Genomic DNA, 22,878 nt, shown 5'->3' with positions numbered 1-22,878 from the left:
TATTTCACTCTAAATCTAAATTATTCAATTTTGTTTTATTGAATCATATAGAAAATAAATGAGTGGTATGAATTACCTGCCATTCCTTGTTGGTATTTGATATAAGCTGCAATTTCAAATGTATATACACGAGGATTTCATCAGATCATTGCAACGGTGAGGTTAGTATAATTTAAAAGTGTAAACCAATTAGCTAGATTACCACTTCTTTTTTCTGCATTTAAATTCTTGAAATTTCCAAATTCGTTTCACTAGAAGCCTTCGATGGTTACTGCACAAATTTGCAAAATACAAAGATAAATATAGAAATTGTACCGAAAAGCTTGTTCTACTTTGGCAAAAGAGGCCGTAGTTGGGGAGTAAATATACTAACTTGTAGCGATATGAGCAATCTTATGCCAATCGACACCAATGTCCTTACGACATCTTTCCCCCAACTGGGGAGTTTGTTGTATGCATAACTCTTCCAAACTGGTTAGGCTACGCATCTCATCCGGAAGCGATGTTAAATTAGGCAAATGAATGAGATAAAGCCGTCGCAGATTTGTCAGATGTTGAAGCCACTCTGGAAGGTGCTGACACTTTGGAATGTTTTCTAGCCATAGAGCACGTAAGCTTGTATAATCTTGGAATATTTGAATGCCAGCTTCAGATAACTCTAGCTCATTGCAATTCCTTATTGAAAACTCTTCAAGGGAAGTGAGATGTTGGAACACAGGAAAAAGTGATCTCAATCGACTGCAATTACGAATTTCTAATGTTTTCAATTGAACAAGATGTCGAAGCCCAATGGAGAGAGACACTAATTGTGGAATATTATCAATCACCAAACAAGAGAGATTCTTAAGGGGTTCCCATTGCATGTCCACTAAATCAAGCTCCTTGCAATCTCTTATTGTTAAACTTCTGAGACCGGTGAGATGTCGCAGGCACTCATCTAGCATGCGCGTGTCCAGTTCCTTAATATTCTCTCCACGGAAAGAGTTCAATTTGGAGAGAGGAAGAGAAGGGGTTGAAGTTGATCGTGATATACTGGTGATGTTCATCTTAAGGGTCTGCTTTAATGGCCTTGAACTGGTTTTGACCAATATTAGTTCATCAAGTGATGGATACAACGGCATTGAAGTCAAAGGGCAATCTTCAATATGTAAATAGGAAAGACAAGGAAATGCCATGGTTGATGTTCCTATAACTGTTGTGTCATCCTCGTTATCATCATCAATCGGCCTTTTCTGCCACCAACCCTTCATATTTGGACAATTTTGGATGTGAAGACGCTTGAGCAATGGGAAATATGATTCCAGGTCTCCTTGTCTTCCATTGTGGTTGTTGCTGTCCATGTACTCGAGCTCAATCAAATCCAAAATGAATAGGTGTTGAAGACAAGGCAATTGAGCAAAGGAAGGGAGATGTTTGAATTTACTAGGACCCCATATGGAAATATTTACAAGATTTGTGAGCAAAGAAATCCAACTTGGAAACTTGGCATCTCCTCTCCACCCTATGACGAGCAACGACTCCAGATTTGGATGGGGTTGTAGGTCTTCAAGTGACTTGTCGTCATCATCACTATCACCACTCCATACTAAAACCAATGATCGCAAATGTTGCTTCTCTTTCAAATTAGCAGCCTTAAACATCACTTTTGCATTTTTCACAAATCCCAGATTTTTAATACTTAGTTGTCCCCTTAGGTTGTTAAGCCCACTCAATTCACTTAGATCTGCACCACCATGAGAACCATCTTTATCCACTACAAATGCGCTTAACGTCTGAAGGGAAGTCAACATCCCTATTCCACGTGGCATATGAGTTAAGCTATGACATCGTTCACACGTAATATGGGTAAGATTCACCAATTTTTCAATCTTCTTTGGCAATTTTTTAAGCTGACTACACCAATCAAGTTTCAGAGCTTGTAAATTTTGTACCTTGCAAATACTCTTAGGCAAGATCTTAAGATTGTGATTGTTAGAAAGATCAAGATACCTCAGATGCTTCAACTTCTGAATGGAGCATGGAACTTTATTAATATCTAAATTATCTAATTTTAATACACGCAAATATCTGCAATTTGAAATGATTGAATCCCAAGTTTCATCACTCATATGTTGGCTTTGCTCACTCTTGTTTGGAAAATGTAACAAAGTTCGCAACTTCTTTCCTTTAAACAACGGAATTAATGAAGGATTAACTGATATGTGGCGACAATTTTCACCCACCTCCCTTGCTCTAAAATTTGAATCTACAACAATGCTCTCGGTCCCTGCTACAAATTCTGCTAAATCATGCATTAAATCATGCATTTTACATGTTAGTCCTTCCCCTGTATATCTTCCCTCTACCTCTTGAAAGAAACTTCTTTCAACTAATTCTTTAAAATACCCAAATCCAATCTCATCAAGAGACTGACTCGGATGTGATTGCTTTACAAAACCTTGTGCAATCCAAAATTGAACAAGTGTTTGTACATCAATCACAATATCTTTTGGATACAATCGACAATAAACAAAGCAAAGCTTTAAATGGTATGGGAGATAATCGTAACTTAACTTAAGTGAAGGTAAAATTCCACCTTCTCTTTGGGATATTCTACTAAGTTGTTCATGTTCGAAATAATGCCACTCCCTTACAGATCCCTTCAAACATAACATACCACCTATTGTCTTTATGGCTAAAGGAACTCCAGCACACTTTTTCAAAATATGTTTTCCTATTTCCACAAAGGCTGAATTTGTTGGGTTTGCATATCTTTCCATAAGTGCCATCTTTTTGAACAAAGACCATGTTGGTGCAAAGAGACAACAACAGACTGTTTTCAATCTTGCTTGTATAGCAAGCCTCGAGCCTTGCTGAAGAAACAAACTCAGAAGTAAGAACAGAAACACATGCGAATGGAAAACAAAAGAAATTGAGAGAGAGTATTTTGAATGAAAAAACTGATATTTTCATTAACAAATCCAGAAGGCATAATGCCATTACATATAATAGATAACAACAACAAAATGAACAAGTCTTTACCTAATGACATACCTAACACCACTAAATTTACATTGGAAATTGTTAATCAGCTTGCTTAAGTTTCTTTGCTGATTTTTCAGTCAATCAATCAACAAAAAAAACATCATAAGGTTTACCAACTTAGTTCAACATGAACTAGATTACAAAATAATAATTAAAAATACAATCAAAACATAACAAGTAGTTAGGCAACTTCAAGCTCCAGTTTCTGCACTTCATAGCTCGACTGCTTGCTGCCACTTCTCCTTGCATGGCCACCTTTGCATGTCTTGCATGGGAACTAAATTCAACACTCCTCCTTAGTTTCCATGCTAGTGACACCTAATTGCCTTCTTAATTTAACAAATTTAGACACATTGAGTGCCTTTGTAAAGATATCAGCAATTTGCTCTTCTGAATTGCAATGAACCAGCTCGATTTCATGAGCTTGCTCCATCTCTCTTATGACATGTAGCTTGATGTTGAAGTGCTTTGTTCTACCATGAAAGATAGGATTCTTTGCAATTGCAACAGCAGATTTGTTGTCACAGTAAATCTCTGTTGCCTTTCCTTGATTTTGATTTAAATCAGCTAGGATTTTTCTAAGCCATATGGCTTGATTTACAGCAGATGCAGCAGCAACATATTCAGCTTCTGCTGTTGACTGTGCTACCAGACTTTTCTTTTTAGAACTCCAGCAAAACATGCCTGAGCCAAGACTAAAGGCATATCCAGATGTGCTTCTCATGTCATCACAAGATCCAGCCCAGTCACTATCAACATAGCCTATCAGCTTCATGTTTTCAGCCCTTTTGAACAATACACCATGATCAATGGTGCCTTTGATGTATCTAAGCACTCTTTTAGCTGCTTGAAAGTGCTGATCATTGCAGCAATTCATGTATCTGGATAGCACACTAACAGCAAACATGATATCGGGTCTTGTTGCAGTCAAATACAACAGACTACCAATGAGACTTTTGTACATAGTCTCGCAAATTGGTTCACCACTCCCTTGCCTCGAAAGCTTCACTCCAACAGCCATTGGTGTGCTTGTTGGCTTGCAGTTCTTCATAGAGAACTTATCCAGGATCTTCATAGTAAAAGAACTCTGACTAAGAAAGATTCCCTTTGCTGTTTGCTTCACTTCCATTCCAAGGAAGTAGTTCATTCTGCCTAAATCAGACATTTCAAACATTTCCATCATTTTTCTTTTGAAATCTTCCAGCATTCTTCTCTCTCCTCCAGTCACCAATAAATCATCAACATAGAGTGACAGGATAAGCTGAGTTTCAGCTTGGTTCTTCTTCACATACAGTGTTGGTTCACTGAGACTTCTCTCGAATTCCAAACTGAGCAAGTAAGAATCAATTCGAGCATACCAGGCTCGAGGAGCCTGTTTCAGGCCATACAAAGCCTTATTCAGTCTGTACACCTTGTGTTCTTTGCCAGTGACCACAAATCCTTGAGGCTGTTCGATGTAGATCTCTTCTTCCAGGAAACCATTGAGAAATGCAGACTTAACATCAAGCTGATGAATGGTCCACTGATGTTGAGCAGCCAAGGCAACTATCATTCTAACTGTGTCAAGCCTGGCTACTGGTGCAAATGTCTCCAGATAGTCCAGACCATACCTTTGGCTAAAACCTTTGACAACAAGCCTGGCTTTTAGCTTGTTCACACTGCCATCTGCATTCTGTTTTGCTCGATAGACCCATTTTACTCCAGTGGTCTTCTTTCCAGTAGGTTTATCAACTAGCTCCCATGTCTGGTTCTTCTCAATCATGTTGATTTCATCGACCATAGCTAGTTTCCAGCCTTCATCTGCCTCAGCCTCTTCAAAACTGCTAGGTTCTGCTATTGCAACCTGTGCCCTTTCATAAATATCATCTAGGGGCCTTGTGCCTCTCACAGGCACATCATCAACATCCATTTCAGGTCCTAGCTGCTCAAGTTCAGCTTGATTAGGCACCAGGTCTTCTGAAGCAGCTTCTGGTTCATTCTTTTCCCAATTCCAGCAAGCCTTCTCATCGAAGATGACATCTCTGCTCACTTGAACTATGTTTGTCAAAGGATCCAGCACCCTGTAGCCCTTCTTAACTGAGCTATAGCCTACTAGAACACCTGGTTGAGCCCTTTCAGAGAGCTTGTCTCTCTTTGCTGCTGGTATTTGTGCATAACACAGGCAACCAAACACCTTCGGATGTGCCAAGGAAGGCTTGAAACCGGACCAAGCCTCGAAAGGTGTTTTGGATGCAAGAGCTTTGGTAGGAAGCCTATTTTGAAGGTAGACAGCAGTGTTTACTGCCTCAGCCCACATGGTCTTGGGCAGTTTCTTCTCAAACAGCAGGCACCTGGCCATATCCATCAAGCTTCTGTCTTTCTTTCTGATACCCCATTCTGCTGAGGTGTGTAGACATTTGTAAGTTGGTGTTTGATACCAGCATCATTGCAAATGGCTTGAAACTGAGCTGAAGTGTACTTAGTGCCATTGTCTGACCTTATCGATTTCAGCTTGCAACCTGTTTCTGTCTCTACAGTAGTTTTAAACTTCACAAACACTTGAGCTACCTCAGACTTGTGTTTTAAGAAGAAAATCCAGCAAAACCTTGTAAAATCATCAATGAAGAGGATGAAATACCTATTTTTGCTGAGTGATTCAGTCCTCATCGGGCCACATAGATCAGAGTGCACCAGCTGCAGTTTTTCAGTAGCTCTCCAAGCTGAATTTGTAGGAAATGGCAGTCTTGCCTGTTTCCCCATCTGGCAAACTTCACACACATCATCATGCTCCACTGAGCTAGTAAAGTTCTCTGCCAAGCCTTCTTTGGCCATTCGAGCCAATGATCTGAAGTTGGCATGCCCAAGCCTTTGCTGCCAAAGCTTGGAATCATCAATAGAGGCTGTATATGCAGACTTTGAATCATTTGGCCAGTGTACCTCAAAGCATTTGTCAGTCATTGTGACTGTCATAAGGCTTGATCCACTTGGATCAGCAATGTGGCACTGTTTGTTCTTGAACACAACAGAATAGCCTTTCTCGAGCAATTGAGCTATGCTGAGAAGGTTTCTGTCGATTTCTAGCACTAACAGCACATTTGGAATGATCTTGTTGCCTGTGGGGGTACATATCAGCACCTCTCCTCTTCCTTCAGCCCTTATGAACTGACCATTTCCAACCTTGACCTTGGTTTTGCAACTTCTATCTAAGGTTTTAAATAAGGAGGCATCTGGTGACATGTGGTTAGTGAAACCACTGTCCAATAACCAGCCTTTTGAGCATTTCTTCTCAGCAGCTAAGCAAGAAACAGCAAAAACCTGCTCTTCTTGATCACTACTGTCCTCAGCTACTCGAGCTTCAACCTTTGGTTGTTGAAATTGACTCTGCCTTGACTTGGTTCTATTTTTGCAAACCCTTTCAACATGGCCTTTCTTCTTGTAGTGTTGGCATACTGCATCTGGCCTGAACCAGCATCTGTCTTCTGGATGACCTGGCCTCTTGCAATGTCTGCAGGGCTGGTCATTGCTCCTTGCAGTATCAGGCTTAGGCCTGCTTTTCCAAGGCTTTTTACCTCTTGGAGCATTGATGCTCGAGGCTTCTCTGGCCTTGGCATTGAATGCACCTTCCTGGTGGTCTTCAGCTCTGCTAGCTCTCCTTTGTTCCTGAGCATAGAAAGTGTTGATTAGCTCAGTCAAAGAGATGGTAGCAAGGTCTCTTGAGTCCTCAAGAGAGGATATCTTGGCCTCATATCTCTCAGGCAAAGTGGAGAGAACTTTCTCTACTATCCTTGCCTCATCAAAGTGCTCACCAAGGAGCCTTATACTGTTAACCACTGCCATGATTCTATCTGCATACTGCTTCACTGTTTCTTCTTCCTTCATCTTCAGGTTCTCAAAATCCCTTCTCAAATTCAATAGCTGCTGTTGCCTTGTTCTCTCAGTGCCTTGAAACTCCTCCTTAAGCTTATCCCATGCCTGTTTTGGAGTCTCACAGGCCATAATTCTGGTGAAGATGACATCTGACACACAATTCTGAATGCAGGACATGGCTTTGTGCCTTTTGGTCCTTTCATCAGCATGTTGCCTAATCTGAGCTACTGTGGGATTGGCCCTCAGTGGTGCTGGCTCAGCATCTGTGTTGACAACTTCCCACAGATCAAAGGCCTGTAGGTAAGTCTTCATCTTGACCAGCCATATGTGGAAGCCTTCTCCATTGAAGACTGGCTGCTGGTGAAAAACTGGTGAAAAACTTGAGGAAGACATTCAGCTTTCTTAGTTTGATAAAACAGGTCCACTAAGAATGAAGCTCTAGATACCAATTGTTGGTGCAAAGAGACAACAACAGACTGTTTTCAATCTTGCTTGTATAGCAAGCCTCGAGCCTTGCTGAAGAAACAAACTCAGAAGCAAGAACAGAAACACATGCGAATGGAAAACAAAAGAAATTGAGAGAGAGTATTTTGAATGAAAAGAGCTGATATTTTCATTAACAAATCCAGAAGGCATAATGCCATTACATATAATAGATAACAACAACAAAATGAACAAGTCTTTACCTAATGACATACCTAACACCACTAAATTTACATTGGAAATTGTTAATCAGCTTGCTTAAGTTTCTTTACTGATTTTTCAGTCAATCAATCAACAAAAAAAACATCATAAGGTTTACCAACTTAGTTCAACATGAACTAGATTACAAAATAATAATTAAAAATACAATCAAAACATAACAAGTAGTTAGGCAACTTCAAGCTCCAGTTTCTGCACTTCATAGCTCGACTGCTTGCTGCCACTTCTCCTTGCATGGCCACCTTTGCATGTCTTGCATGGGAACTAAATTCAACAGACCAAGCATCATCATCAGACAAGCCTTCCAAAACATAGGGCAGACAGTTACTAGTAAATTTTGCTACCTTCATAGAGCGAGTAGTTAGTATTATCTTACTTCCTCTAGCCCCACCCATCAATAAAGTCTTTAAGCTTACCATTGTTCCACATCCTCATTCCAAATGTCATCCAAAACAAGCAAATATTTTTTCCCATCAATTTTATCTTGAAGTTGTTTTTGCAGTTGGTCCATTTCGAGATTTTGATCTAGTGCTTTGTAAGTCACACATTTAATAATGGCTTTTACAATTGCTTTCACATCAAAAACATCTGAAACACACACCCACATCATCAATTCAAAATGACGTCTAACCATTTCATCGTTATAAAGAAGTCTTGCCAGTGTAGTTTTCCCTATCCCTCCCATCCCCACAATTGGAATGATATAAAGATTCTCTTCACTTTGAAACCCTAACAAGAGTTTTAGAAGAGCTACTTTATCATAATCCCTCCCTATTATGTCATCTTCACGCACAAAATGGGGCATTTGCTGCCTCTTTTTAGTCAAGAAAGAAGTTTTCACATGATAATCACGCTTTACCAAGCTGAACATCTGTGCCTTACTTCCAATCGAAGCTAATCTGGCCTTAGTAGCCTTAATTTTCCGCCCCATTTTGAGGCTGTAAGCAGACTGGTTTGAGCTTGAGAAGAAAAGGCGTACCTCTTTTGTCAGCTTATTCCCACTCATCAGATCTTTCCGCAAAGCTTCAGTAGAGAAATCATCGAGCAAGTCATCAGCGTCATAAAGTGCATCGATCACCTCTTCAACCCAAAATTTGAGGAGTTCGTCGGTCACCGATTTCTCTACTGCGTCAAGAAGCACATCTTTGATTGTATAGACAGTGCGTTTGAGGTCGTCGATGTCATGTTTGAGATTCCACCTGAGTCCGATTTGAGAGAAAGCATGAGAGCTCAACTTAGTAATGAGCTCTGTGGAGAGATTGAAAGCAATTGCATCGGCCATTGATCGTTGAAACTGCAAGAGGAGAACTGAAATGATTGGAACAAGATGAACCACAGATTTGAACACATACATGTAGAGACCAAGTAATTTATAAATAATGTTGATTGGTGGGAAATGTTTAATATTTGACGCAAATTTCTCAATGGTGCCAAAGCTGGATTGATGATAATTGAATTACTTTCAATAATTGACACCTGGGGTGCTGCAAAATACATCAACTTGGGCAAAATTTGTCAATGTGGATCCGTACAAATAATTGAAATAAAAAAAATACTTAATTTAATAGTCATATAACAAACACTTTTCAAATTTGAATGGTCATGAAATTAGGTTAAAATGTGTTGATAGTTTTTGTAATTTAAAAATTAAAAATTTAATTATCCTACTTTTTTTTTAATTTAAAAGTTTTAGCCTAATCGTTATCATCTTTGATAGTTTCTATTAAAATTTATCAATTTAACATTTATTTTCTGTCAATGATATGCGACATTAGTTTTAAATTTATCAAACAAAATCTTAGTAACTATTTTTCTTTTTTTGTTTTTGTTAGTAACTATTGATGCTATATGTTAGCAACAATGATAAATTTAGCATTAACATTTTCTTATATTTTTTAATAAAATTTGGTTTTGATCTTTCAAAAAGAGATTATTTTAATGAAAATATTTCTTAAAATGTTAAATTTTTAAATATGGTAACCCACATGGCAATCTATGTGTATTTCTTGCTAATTTCTTAAACTTTTATGGACTATTTATATTTTTTAAATTTAAATTTTTAAAAATTTTAAAATTATTTATTGATGTGATATATAAGACAAATAATGTCATGTTAGCATAAGTACACATAGTATACTACACATGTTGCCATACCAACATCGTTAAAAAATTTATGTTTTAGTCAACATTTTCATTTTTAAAAAAGTAATTTTAATATTTTTAAATGGTTGAGGCCAAATTTAGTTCAACAAAGGAATAAGGGTTAAATTGGTAAAAAATATAAAAATCAAGAACTAAATTTATCATTAAGCGATTTGTTTATGCATTATGTTTCTACAAGGCATCTATTTCTATTTATATCAAACTCTTGAGAGAGTTGGTGTTATGAGTTAATCAAACACCATCAATTGGAAAACTATTAAAATATCATTTTGTATATTAACATGATCTTTTTTATTGGCATAATAACAAATTTAGTTTTCTAATATTTATAAATTCTATCAATTTGGTCCTAATTCTAAAAAAATTATCAAGCACATTCTTTCAATTTAATCTTGATTATTAATAATTCTAAAATTAAAATTTTATTAAGGGAAATCAATAATAATAAAAATTTGTTACTAAACATTAATAATTCTTGATAAAACTTTTTATCATAAAAATATAATTCTTGGCAAAAGTAATGCTAATTCGCCGGACATGACCACATGGCAGACAGAAGTCACAAAATTTGGCACAAATTTCTCAAAAGGCTCATCGTTTTTGTTAAAATTAGATAGAGAGAAGAGCTATGTAATATTCAAGTGTTTAAACACGAACCCATGCATCGAGCTTTGGTAATTTAACTTCACTTTGGAAATATTTAACTATACTCTTATTATTAATATTGTGTTTTTTTCTAAATTATAAGAGAAAAGTAAAGCCTTAATAGTAAGGCGAGTCGAACCCAAACTAAATCTGAAGCATAATTGAGGAAATATTATTGGCTGTTGATTTTCATAATTGAGGAAATATTATTGGCTGTTGATTTTCTCTTCCAATAGGCAAAGACAGTAGGGAGAGCTTACATAATTGTACAATGGAGAGACTGCACCAAGTTAGGCTTGAATAATTTATTTATATTGTAAAGTTTATAGTAGATTCATTTCTCTAGATAAGGTTCAATAAATATAGGCCGAGTTTCAAACATATAATCATTTTGATTGTACTTTTTATTTTATTTATTGCGTAGTATACATCAACTCAAAAATTAATACATTTATGGCTTTTTAGTATTTTAGACAATATTCCAACACAAGGAATAATACTGACGTTATTTTTTTTAGCAAGTTCCAAAAGATTAGGGAGGGAAAAGAAAAGAAAAGAAATTGACAAATATTACTTTCAAACCCGACACCAATGGTGTTGAAGTCTGTTTTTCTTAGAAAAATATTAAAATTATTCAAGGTGCAACACATGATTTAATACATGAACTTTAATTCAATATAATTATATAAGTAAAACTTTTATTGCAGTTTAAATGTTTACATAAAATTTTAATGTTGACTCAATTATATATATTTATCGAAATGAAGGTATTAATCTATTTTTATTTTAGATAAATATAATTATTTGTATATACAATATGTATATGTAAAATGATAGTATATAAATAATAATGTTAGTCGTTTGTGAAAATTAATTTAAATTAACATTTCATTTATAAAATTACTGAAAATCAACGTTTAAATATAATATTACATATTAAATTAAAGTTTAGGTATAATTTTAATTTGATTCCATTTTTATTTCTTTCTTTCTTTTACTTATATATATTTATTAGATAAAGCTCTCTCACTATATTTCTTCAATAAGAAGAACTCTTATGAGCTTAAAAAAATTAGGGGGTGCGTTTCATATATCGTTGTTCGGCGTCAAGAAGCACAGCTTTGATTGTAGAGAGGGTGCGTAGAAGTCATCGAGGTCATCTTTGAAATTCCACCATACTCCAATCTGAGAGGGAGCACGAGACATCAACTTAGTAATGAGCTCTCCAGCAATATCGAAAGCAATTGCTTCAGCCATTGATGGTACGCAAAAAGTGTTTGATTATTGCAGGAGGAAGAGTGAAATGATTCGAACAAGATGAAACATAAATACATACATACATACATTACCCGTAGAGTCAATATAATATTTTAAAGATGTCACCACCCACCCACTAAGTAATAATTAAATAAAATTTTACTAATTTTATATTAAAAACTTAGTTAACGGACGGCCTTCCTTTATAAATTTACTGCAGTTTTCAATGTATTTTTCTTGAAAAGCACCACATGATGCTATGAATAAAGAACAAGAAGTTGGGCAGAATTATCAATTGCAATCATTATTGTATGTCTTTTCTAAAGGGTAAAAGTGAGATTGGCCCACTCTTTTTTAAAGGGTGATGATTTTTATTTCTTTATTATTGGAAATTTTGCCCCCCTCTTTTGTTCATTTGTTTTTTACTTCTCTGCTCCATGCGCAATCCTATTTCCACATTTTTTAAATTATATTTATACTTTTATTTCATATATTTTCATTAGTAGCTAAATAAAGTACAAAGCTGTGAGATCCAAATTTATACTTAAAAACTTTTATTTCGGTGTACGAGCCCATTTTGCCCGGGCTCAGTGCCAAAACAAAAACAAAATAAAAATAAAACATAAACCAAATACATGAAATAAAGTCTAAATTGCAGCCCAAATTTCATATGGCCTAAACTACCCAAAATTAACCCTAAACCCAAAACAAACATAACCCTAGCCCAAGATTAACCCCATTTTCAGCAAACCCTAGTTTGCTTCCCCAAGCCTCCAGCCGCCGCACGCTAGGCCAACCATGGGCCACCTTGCGCACTACCACCACCACACCCCGCGCATGCCCTTCTCCTCCATGCGTCTGACACCGCCTGCAAAACGAGACACAACAACAGCAGCAACAGAGCAGTAGCGAATGGAAGAAACAATATTTTTTTTGTACTCTGCTTTGAAACATTCGGCTATAAAGCCTAAAAGGAAAATTTGTAAAAGGGGGTTCCCTTTCTACGAATAATATAGTGGAAATATATATGAAATCAAATACAAGCAGAGACAGAAAGCAATAATAATTGTTAAAGGTGATTTTTTTAGTTTCTTTCTTTTTCTGATTTTGTTATTATTCTTTTATTTTCTTCTTGCGTGAGAGAAACATTAGGAGAGAGAGGGAGACTCACCGGAGCCACGTCGTGCTCACGTCGACGAAGGGAGACTCACCGGAGTCACGGCGGCGGTTGGGTGAACCATTGGTGGCCTCCTCGGCTGGAAGACAAAAGGGATAGTAAGGGAGAATAAGGAATTTCATAAAACATTTTTGGGTTTCTTTTTAAAAAATAAAGGTTAAAACGTTTTTTGACAAAAAAAAGGGGTTTTAATGGTTAATAAAAGGAAATGGCATTGGGGGAAGGAACAGACAGCTTTTTTGACTTGGTTCATGCGCATGATTTCTCTAAATGGATAATTTGCGCGTTTAGTCCCCCTCCCTTGCACTACTGTCTAATTAAGTCATGTTTGTTTTTTATTTCTTTTAAATTATCCCTGGGACTTGCGCATATTTTCATTTTAATTCGCGCTGAAACGACACGTTTGGGGGTCTAGTTTATTTTCAGTTTTAGTCTCAAGCGTTTATACGCGTTTTGTTTTGGTCCACGATTCTATTTCAATGGTTTACTTTATTTATAAAATATCCCTTTTATTTTAATTTTATTTTAATTGAGTTTTTCTATAATTCACTTTTTCTTAAAAAAGGTTCATTTAATATTTTTTATTTTCTTTATTTATTTGTATATATGTATTTCAAATAATTTTGACAATTCCACTTCTTCTTTTGAAAAACATTATTGTTTTATTTATTTTTTTTATTTTTTTGTATGTTATTACATTGAAATGTTCTCATATCTATGTTATTAGGCATATAATTTATGATTAACTCTATTCTATGTACATTGTTGCTTTCATATTATTTTATGTAAATATTTTCTAAATTTATTGTGTATATTTTCTTTAAAATTATTCGTATATAGCTTGGCTTTCTTTTGAGGATTTTATTTTTTATTGCATATTTTATTTATGTTAATTACTTTGGTCTTTGTATATACGTTATTTTCATTTATTATTTTCATATAAATATATCGTTTGTTTAGTCAATTTATTTCATTTGAAATTATGTTACATATTATTCGTTTCAATATATTTTTTAAAATAATCACCAATATATTATCCGTTTTTTTATACATATAAACTATTTTGAATTCTAATATGTGTTATACCTTTGTATATTGTTCGTATGGTTTTTAAATTGTTTTGTGTTATATTGGTTTCACGTAGTTCTGTGTATCACGTGTTATTTTTTTCGTTTTCAATTTGAATCCACTTATTATCGTTTCATGCTTAGAATTATGATTTAGTTTCTTATTATTGCATCATGTTTTTTTACAAAATCCGCATTTTCGCTCAACATCGATTGTTTTATTACCCTTAAAGTAAACCAAGCGAATATATTTTGAGCCGGTTTCATAATTACTTATTTGAAAACTCTTCAAAATAAGGCAATGTTTCGTGTTTGGAAATTCGAGAAAACGTGCCCTAACGTGCTAGGTTTCGGTTTCTCGTTCGACCAAATTGCCGAATATCCTTTTTAAACTTTCAAAATAAGGTAATATTTCGTATTTAGAAAATTCGAGAAAAATCGTGCCCTAACTTACTGAGCTTCGATTCTTCTCGTGTTGATCCTAAATAACCGAACGTCCTTTTGAAATTAAAATAAATGAGGTTTAAACAAAAAATAAAGGCAAGCTTACTCTCGAAAATACGATGTGTTGTATCCTAACTTACTGGACGTGACATCTTGTTACTTTGAGATAAGGAAGCATTTTCCATTTTGATTTATTTGAGTAATTTTAAAATAACAATATAAGGAGGGATCGTATTTTAAATTCTTTTTGAGTTTTTTAATTTTCGACACCAAGACATTAAGAAATCAATTAGGTACCAATTTTGGGCGTATTGAGGGTGCTAACCCTTCCTCGTGCGTAACCGACTCCCGAACCCATTTTTCTGAATTTCGTAGACAAAAATCGTTGTTTTAATAAAATCTAAATCGTTTATTAAAAACAACCGTTTTACGAGGTGACCCGATCACACCTCATCAAAAAAGATTGGTGGCGACTTCCATTTTTCGTTTTATTTTCAAAATCCAAGTCGACCCCGTTTCCATCCAAAAAATGGTGTCAACAGCTTGGCGACTCCACTGGGGACTTTAAATAAGAGAGTCAAGCCACGAGTTGATTGCTTTTTGTCTTTGTGTCAAAAATTGAAAACTTGCTTTTTGCCTTTATTTTGGCTTTTATTATTTATTTATAATTACTGCTTTGTTTAGAGTTTAGGTGTATATTTCTGCACATTCCATTGCATGACCGTTGGTCACACCTTTTAAGTGGGAGTGAGAAACTACGCCTTCGTGAGGTTTTCACCTCCGCATGGGATAGTGAATCGCTTCCGGGATACATCCGTACCTATGTCTTCGTGAGATTTTCATCTCCGCATGGCCATAGAGAAATGTATCCCCCTGAACCGAACTCGGTCCGCATGAGCCTATAATGGGTGAGGATCGAGGAATCTGCTGGTTCGGGTACCCTTACTTTAGAACCAAACCTCATGTAGTGAACCTTAGGAGCCCACCCTAGGTAGAACCACTTCGAACCCCTAGTATTCACCCAAATAGGTGTTCTATTTATTCTTGCTTGCTTTTGCTTTGTACTAACCTGTTTTCTTTTTGTTATGATTGCATTGCATTTTCATCATAAAAAGAGGTGTTGATTCACGTTTAGTTGTTAAATAGAGAGCTTGTCATAAGGAAATGGGTTTCTTGATAAAGTGGATAATAATACGGTTGTCCGAATATGGTCCAAGAAAACGTGATAAGAGAAGGATGATAGTTTAATGGAGGACCACACAACCATTGCTCCGTGGCCCGAGAATTTAATGTGACAAGGATTATTTGAGAGCCGCTGAACTTTCTTAAAAGAGAAGCCAACGAGCACCATGAGGTTTAGTGAGCAACGAGTCACGGCCCGGATTGAGTAAAAAGGAGATATAAGATACGTCCCTTTTGAAGAGTTCGTGAGACTTATCTTAACGCTCGAATGAAGAAAATGATCGAATGTCTCCGCATATGAGGGCAAAGCCGTATGAAGGATGATAGTTTAATGGAGGACCACACAACCATTGCTCCGTGGCCCGAGAATTTAATGTGACAAGGATTATTCGAGAGCCGCTGAACTTTCTTAAAAGAGAAGCCAACGAGAACCATGAGGTTTAGTGAGCAACGAGTCACGGCCCGGATTGAGTAAAAAGGAGATATAAGATACGTCCCTTTTGAAGAGTTCGTGAGACTTATCTTTGTTGTTGAAACCATTTTTTTGAAAGGGTCGACTTTTTTATTTAAAAAAAAAAGAAAACGAAAATAGGAGTCGCCACCAATCTTTTTTTATGAGATGTGATTGGGTCACCTCGTAATTTGAACGTTTTAATAAAAAGTTTAATTTATTAAAATAATGAATTTTGGTCTACGAAATTCAGGAAACACATGAGGAAGAATTAGCACCCTCATAACGCCCAAAATTGGTACTTAGTTGATTAGTTAATGTCTTAGTGTTGAAAGTTGAAAACTCAAAAAATTTAAAATATGATCCCTTCTTTTTTAATGTTAATTTTACTAAAACGTTGTAATAAATTGAAACGAACGTTAAATACTCTCTTTTCTCAAAATAACAAAATGTCACATCCCGTAAGTTAGAATATGACATTTTGAACCCTCGAAAATGAGCTTGCCTTTTAATTAATTTTTTTAAAAAAAACTTGTATATTTTAATTCTAAAATATATTCAACCATTTAGGTTTAACGAGGAAATCGAAACTCCTTGAATTAAGGTACAACTTTCTCGAAGATCCAAATATAGAATATTGCCTTTATTTTCAAAATTTTCCTTTTCTAAAAATTTAATAAAAAAATATTTGATATAGTATTTAAAATAAAAAACGGTAAAATATTTTTGAACGTAACACTTGACACATATATTAGCTCGATATAAGATAACGAGTAGAAAAGATGACAAAACAAGTAGATAACATCAATAACACGCAATTATAATACTAATGAATAATGGTGATACACTATGACGATGATAAAGTAAATAAAAAAAAACAGTCCAATGATAAAATAATAACCATTATACAAGTAGACATTATAGTACTAACATGAATAATAATAGTAATAATATTAATAATAACGATATAATGAAATTTTGAAATGTAAGCGATGCATGTAAAATAAGTGCAAAAGAATAATACAAAAAAATACTAAAAAAAAAATACAAGAGTGGAAACTATGAAAGGACTCAACTAGAATTAAAATGAGATTTATGGTGTAAAGTATAAGTAAATAAATAAATATGAAAATAAAATAAAAATTATAAGGGGTTGAATTTAATGAGTTAAGGATTAAATCGGGATTAGAATGAACTTAGAAGCATAAATTTAAATAAATAAATCACTAAATAAAATGTAAATGTAAAAAAAAATAAAAAAGGCTAAATTGAAAGCTAAACAGAATTTAAAGGGAAAAATCAGAATAGAAATAGAGTAGCGGACCCAAATTGTAACGCGCGGATAAGAAGGGGGACCAAATGGGAAATTATCCCCTATCATCAAAACGGAGTAGTTTCTTTAAGGGATTAAAATGAAATAAAATCAAAATTATCGGGCAAAATTAAAAGAAAAAAACAAAAAAAGGAATAAATTGAAACTGGTCGAAAAAGCAGAGGGATTAAATGTGCAAAATATCCCTTCAGCTTAAATAACATGTAGATCCTCAATTCAGAGCGGGTCGGGTCTTGGGTCAGCCTCCCTTAAACGACGCTATTTTGGCACTTAAATGGCCAAAGTGAAACGGCGTCGTTTCACACTATTATAAAAACCAAAATTTTTTTCAAAACATTTCATTTCTACTCTTTTTAGAAAAAAATAAAATAAAACCAACTCTCTCAAATTCTCTCCCCTTTTCAAACTTCGGCCTTGGGTTCCGACGATCAGGCACCGTTGCAGGCCGTTGGTCACAGCGACGGCGCCGCCTCCACAGTGGTCGAAAAATCGAAAGAAGGCTAATATTTTTTACTTTTCGACTCCCCGACCTAAAAACTTCATTTTTCATCGGAAATGACGAACCTCGGCCTCCCACGGCAGTGCAAACGCAAAATGGGGTAAGGTTTGACTCTTTTCTTTTCTTTTTTTTGTTTTCTTTTTTAAAAAATAAAATAAAAGAAATCAAAATGAAAAGAGAAGTAGATAAAAAGACCACCTTTAAAATTTTTCTCTGTTTTGATTGCTCTATTTTTTGTATTTCAATCTCTGTGTCTTTTTTTAAAAATACATTGATATCTTTGTAGCTTTATAGCCAAAAGAGAAAGAAAGAAAAGAAATACAAAGTTTTTGCTATATTTTTTTTGTGTTGTTGTCTTTTTGTCTTGTTTGCAGGTACTGTTTTGGTGGAGTGGCATGTTGGCACCCGGTGGTGGCAGAGGAGGGTACGGAGGCACTGACGTGGCGGCACGGGGGAGCATCGGCGGCGAGCATGCAGGGGTGTTAGGGTTTGGTTCTTTTTCTGAAAATGTTTAGATAAGGGGCCATTTGGGCCATCTAGGGTTTTTAGGTTTTGGGCTGGTAATTTGTTTGTAAATTGGGCTGGTGTGTTAAAGTTAATTCTGGTTTAGGCTTGTAATTGGGTAGTGGGCTTATTATTTGTTTTGTAATGGACTATTAAAATATTTTAGACTTTTAGTTTTGTTTTTTTTGGGTCTTGGGCTCGGGCCAAAATTGGCCTATTACATTTATTATTTTTACTTTTATTCCATTAGAATTTTCCTTTTTATTTTGCACAGACCGTCACATGTCGTGGGCAGGATAGGTACTAGACGTGCAACTTGGTTGGATCAAACAACAAATGTTGATATCTCAATTTCTATGGATCGGCCCTACTCCCTGTACTACTTTTTACATCATTTTTAATTAATTTGACACTCATCATAATATTGTATGGAACACCGAAAAATACAAATGTGTTTAAGCTCTCTCGAACATGCCTCCAAGAGTCCGTCAACAGCTTGGATTCCATCTAAGCTAGTACCCAATTGGGCATATATATTATACATGTACTCTTGAATTACACCATTTGTCGTAACCATTTTTTTGAAAAAAAACGAGGATCGACTTTGGTTTTGAAAATGGAAACGAAAATTGGGAGTCGCCACTAATCTTTTTAGGTGTGACTCGATCACCTTGTAAAAGTGGTTGTTTTTAATAAATGGTTTGATTTATTTAAACAACGATTTTGGTCCACGTAAATCAAGAAAATAGGTTCGGGAGTCAGTTACGTACGAGGAAGGATTAGCACCCTCGTAACGCCCAAAATTGGTACCTAATTGATTAATTAATGTCTTAATATCGAAAATTGAAAATATTTAAAATAAATTTTGAAATACGATCCCTCTTTATGAAAATGCTCGAGTGTTAAAGACCTTCTCGTCTCAAAATATGAAATGTCACATCCAGTAGGTTAGGACACGACATCTTGAATTTTCGAGAACGAGCTTGCCTTTTATGAAATTTGTGTATTTTAATTTATAAAAAGGGTATTCGATTATTTAGAATAAACGAGAGAAATCGAAACCCAGTAAGTTAGGGCACGTTTTCTCGAATTCTCAAACATCGAATATTGCCTTTATTTTAAAACAAATTCTTATTTCGAGGTGACAAAATATCATACCTAGTAAGTTAGGGCACAACACTTCGTATACCCAGTGAAGGTCTTGGCCAACGTTCGACGAGTATAGAGGGTAAAAGGTCACTTCCTTATGCCAATCTTTACAAGTCTCAGTTATCTTCCACAATTTTTTTGCTACCTTTGCTGCACTGTGATATGGCATCTGATCTTCGAACAAACTACGAACTTTTGACATTGTGCAGTTAGATATAATCTTTTTGGCATTTTTGTTATTTTTTTTGTTTTCTTCTTCTTCTTTTTTGTGTTTTTTTTGTTGTTTTTTTTAATTTGATAACTATCGACCTTATAATATCGACATATAAAGCTACCTTCACCCTCTTAGTGAAGTAACCGACAACCACAAGGATGAATCTTTGTTGACCTGAAACTTTTGACGAGATCAATCCCTTAACATCAATGCCCCACATATGTAAAAGCCTGTGCAAAAATGAGGCACATAAATCTTGTCTTCCTTAATCCAGTATTTATGGCATAACTGATGCAATCCCCTTCCATGGTGGACTAGCAGTACCCAATCCTCATGATTAGCCTGGCCATTAAAAAAAACCATCATCATGTGCCTTTCGAGCATCTTCACGTCTTAGTAGCTTAGGCATATCTTGATTCAATCATGCAAAAACATCTTTAAATTGGGAATAACTCAATGATGTCTTGCTTTTATCTTTGTGGTGAGCTAGGCTTTGATATTCACTTCTTTCCAAGGCTTGCAATGCCAATGGCCCTTTGCATAATTGGATCTGTTTTTTTATCTTGTTCTACCATCCTTAACACATCAAAAGATATGTTACAATCTCTGTCATTTTCCAAGTCCTGAGATCCTTCAAGACACATATCTCTTTTAAAAGGAGACTCTGGGTCAATAGCAATGTCGCTCATGTCGTTGATATCTGGGGACCTATTGAAGGCAGATGCCAAAGAGTAAATGATTCTAAGGATGATTATTTGTATGGTACAATCATGAATGGAGAATAAATGAATATTTGAAAGAAAGTCCAAAAAATAAAAAGAATCTATGAACAATTATTTGTATAGTATGAAATAAAAGAATATTTACTCACAAAAAGATGCATTTTATTAAAATAAAGACTTAGGACACAAGCCTACTTCACAAAAGGATTTTTATTGCTTCTAGGCTCAAAGCAACAAGCGTGTTTTGAATATTACTCTAGATTAGCTCTAAAAATAAAGGGATCTCTTCCACAGTCCCATTGTTCAAAACACTCCCGAGTATGCAAAAGTTTGGAGACTTTTATTCCTCAGTTCCCTCTTCAGTGATAGTCATAAGGGCCTTTCCTTTATCTGTTGCCCCTTTCAGCACCTGAGCCATTTCAGCAATCATATTCCTTTGGGCCTCCAACATTTGATCTTTCATTTCCTGTTGGATTTTTTCCAATTGTTCCTGTAATTGCTCTTACATTTTTTTCTGGATCTGCTCAAGTCTTTGATCCATATTCTTTGTCCTGGAGTGTGTACCGTGAGGATGTATTGCTTCCAGATTTCCTCTTTCTCTCACTCTCTTTCTCCCCATTTTTAACCTTAATTATGGTCTTTTTATGGATTTAAATGCATGTAATGTGATGCAATGCAAATGCATGAATGCAAAAGAAAAGGAGATGTTGATCTTGAATTCAATTCCATTAGAATAACTTTTCTAGAAAACATATTTCTCTACATGAAAATAGATTACATATGCGGTCTTACCCTTCATAGTCCAAGTAATCGCTGATCTTTTCTTCATGGTCGAATCCTGTAAATTCTCCAAAAGATGCCTTTGCTAGCTCCTTGCTGCTTAATTTGAGCCTCGATCTCTTGCTCGCTTATCTCCATGATACTCATAAAAAAAGTGTCGGCTCTTGGATAATCTTCGTCGGAATTAAATCAAGTCATGTATTCCTTCGTGGACTTCTGGCTTTCTCTCGCCATACTCTTGGATAACCTTTGTTGGCTTGAATCTCTGGCAATTACATCATGTATTCCTCCGTGGACTATCAGCTTTCTCTCGTCGTGTTTATTTGGACTATATTCAGACGACCGTACTATAATCTACTTTATCAAGAAATTCGTTTCCTTATGACAAACTATTCTATTTAGGAATCGAATTTCGAATCAACACATTTTTTTCTTTGATGTAATGTAATGCAAATGCATGAATGCAAAAAAAAGGAAGGCATTGATTCTAAATTTAATTTTATTAGAACAACTTTTCTAGAAAGCAAATTTCTTTACATAAAACGGACTACATATACGGCTTTTCTCTCATATTCCAAGTGAAGACACCTATCTTCCTCTTCATATCCGGATCTTATGGTCGAGTCTGACGAATTCTCCAAGAGATGTCTATATTAACTCTTTTTTTGCTCGATCTAGGTTGCGACTCGTTGCTCACTTATTACTGTGATACTTGTCAGTTTTTTTAAGAAGGTCAAGACGTGATGGCTCTAGAATAGTCTTTATCAGTTTCTGTCTTCAGGCAATGAAGCAAAGTCTTGTATTTCTTCACAGGCTATCAGTCTTCTTTCATGTGTTCACTTGGACCATATTTAGACAACCGTATTATAATCCACTTTATCAAGAAATCTGTTTTCTTATGACAAACTGTTCTATTTAGCAATCAAATATGAATCAACACCTCCTTCCTAGGATTATGTAATGTAATGCAATTATAAACAAAACAAAAATAAAACACGTTAGTGTAGGATAAATAAATAACAAATAAAGCAATTCGGGTGACCACCAGGGGTTCGGAGTGGCTCTACCTAGGGTGGGCTCCTAGGTCTCTCTATATGTGGTTTGGTTCTAAAATAAGGGTACCTGAACCAACAGATTCCTCGATCCTCACCCATTATAGGCTCATTTGAATCGAGTTCAATTCAGGGGAATACATTTCCTTATGGCTACATGGAGATGAAAATCTCACAAAACCATAGGCACGGATGTATTCCGAAAGTGATCCATTATCCTACACGGAGGCGAAAACCTCACGAAGGCGTAGTTTTTCACTCCCACTTAAGGGTGTGACCACAACGGTCATGCAATGCAATGCGAGAAGATATATGCATAAAAACTTGAAACGATTAAAGAAAATAGGAATAAAATGATGAAAACAGTACGAAAAACGGGTGAAACGCAATGAAGAGATCGTATATCAAAATTAAATTCTCAATTTTCGAAAAAAGACAAAAGTTAATCAACTTGTGGCTTGAATTTCTTATAAAACTCACCAGTGGAGTCGCCAAGCTGTCGTAACCATTTTTTTGAAAAAAACGGGGATCGACTTTGGTTTTGAAAATGGAAACGAAAATTGGGAGTCGCCACCAATCTTTTTAGATGTGATTGGATCACCTTGTAAAAGTGGTTGTTTTTCATAAATGGTTTGATTTATTTAAACAACGATTTTGGTCTACGTAA

At 35.4% G+C, this 22,878-nt stretch overlaps 2 protein-coding genes across 4 annotated transcripts; both read right to left on the bottom strand.

Annotated features, from left to right (window-relative positions):
* Positions 1–368: 368 nt before the first annotated feature.
* On the bottom strand, positions 369–2,768 carry LOC107935752 (putative disease resistance protein RGA4). The gene has a single exon (XM_016868363.1). The coding sequence runs from the start codon at positions 2,766–2,768 to the stop codon at positions 369–371; it is 2,400 nt and encodes a 799-aa protein (XP_016723852.1).
* A 4,690-nt stretch (positions 2,769–7,458) lies between these two features.
* On the bottom strand, positions 7,459–9,138 carry LOC107935771 (disease resistance protein RGA2). Of its 3 annotated transcripts, none has more exons than XM_016868388.2 (2): positions 8,552–9,138; positions 7,459–7,836 (listed from the first exon to the last, which is right to left on the bottom strand). In XM_016868388.2, the coding sequence occupies exons 1-2, from the start codon at positions 8,924–8,926 to the stop codon at positions 7,741–7,743; spliced, it is 471 nt and encodes a 156-aa protein (XP_016723877.1). In that variant the 5' UTR covers positions 8,927–9,138; the 3' UTR covers positions 7,459–7,740. The 3 variants fall into 3 exon arrangements, with proteins under 3 accessions (XP_016723877.1, XP_016723876.1, XP_040936218.1); XM_016868387.2 differs by having other exon boundaries at positions 7,917–9,044; XM_041080284.1 differs by having other exon boundaries at positions 7,459–7,873; positions 8,552–9,037.
* Between the last annotated feature and the right edge of the window lie 13,740 nt (positions 9,139–22,878).

Source organism: Gossypium hirsutum, chromosome A11 (genome assembly GCF_007990345.1).
Source record: "Gossypium hirsutum isolate 1008001.06 chromosome A11, Gossypium_hirsutum_v2.1, whole genome shotgun sequence".
NCBI lineage: Eukaryota > Viridiplantae > Streptophyta > Magnoliopsida > Malvales > Malvaceae > Gossypium > Gossypium hirsutum.
Note: the sequence above shows the minus strand (reverse complement) of the source record. Positions and strands in the feature narration are given on the sequence as shown.

Excerpts from the sequence above, each read along its gene's own strand:
- LOC107935771 (XM_016868387.2), bottom strand. The coding sequence starts at position 8,926 with ATGTATGTGTTCAAATCTGTGGTTCATCTTGTTCCAATCATTTCAGTT.
- LOC107935752 (XM_016868363.1), bottom strand. The coding sequence starts at position 2,768 with ATGGCACTTATGGAAAGATATGCAAACCCAACAAATTCAGCCTTTGTG.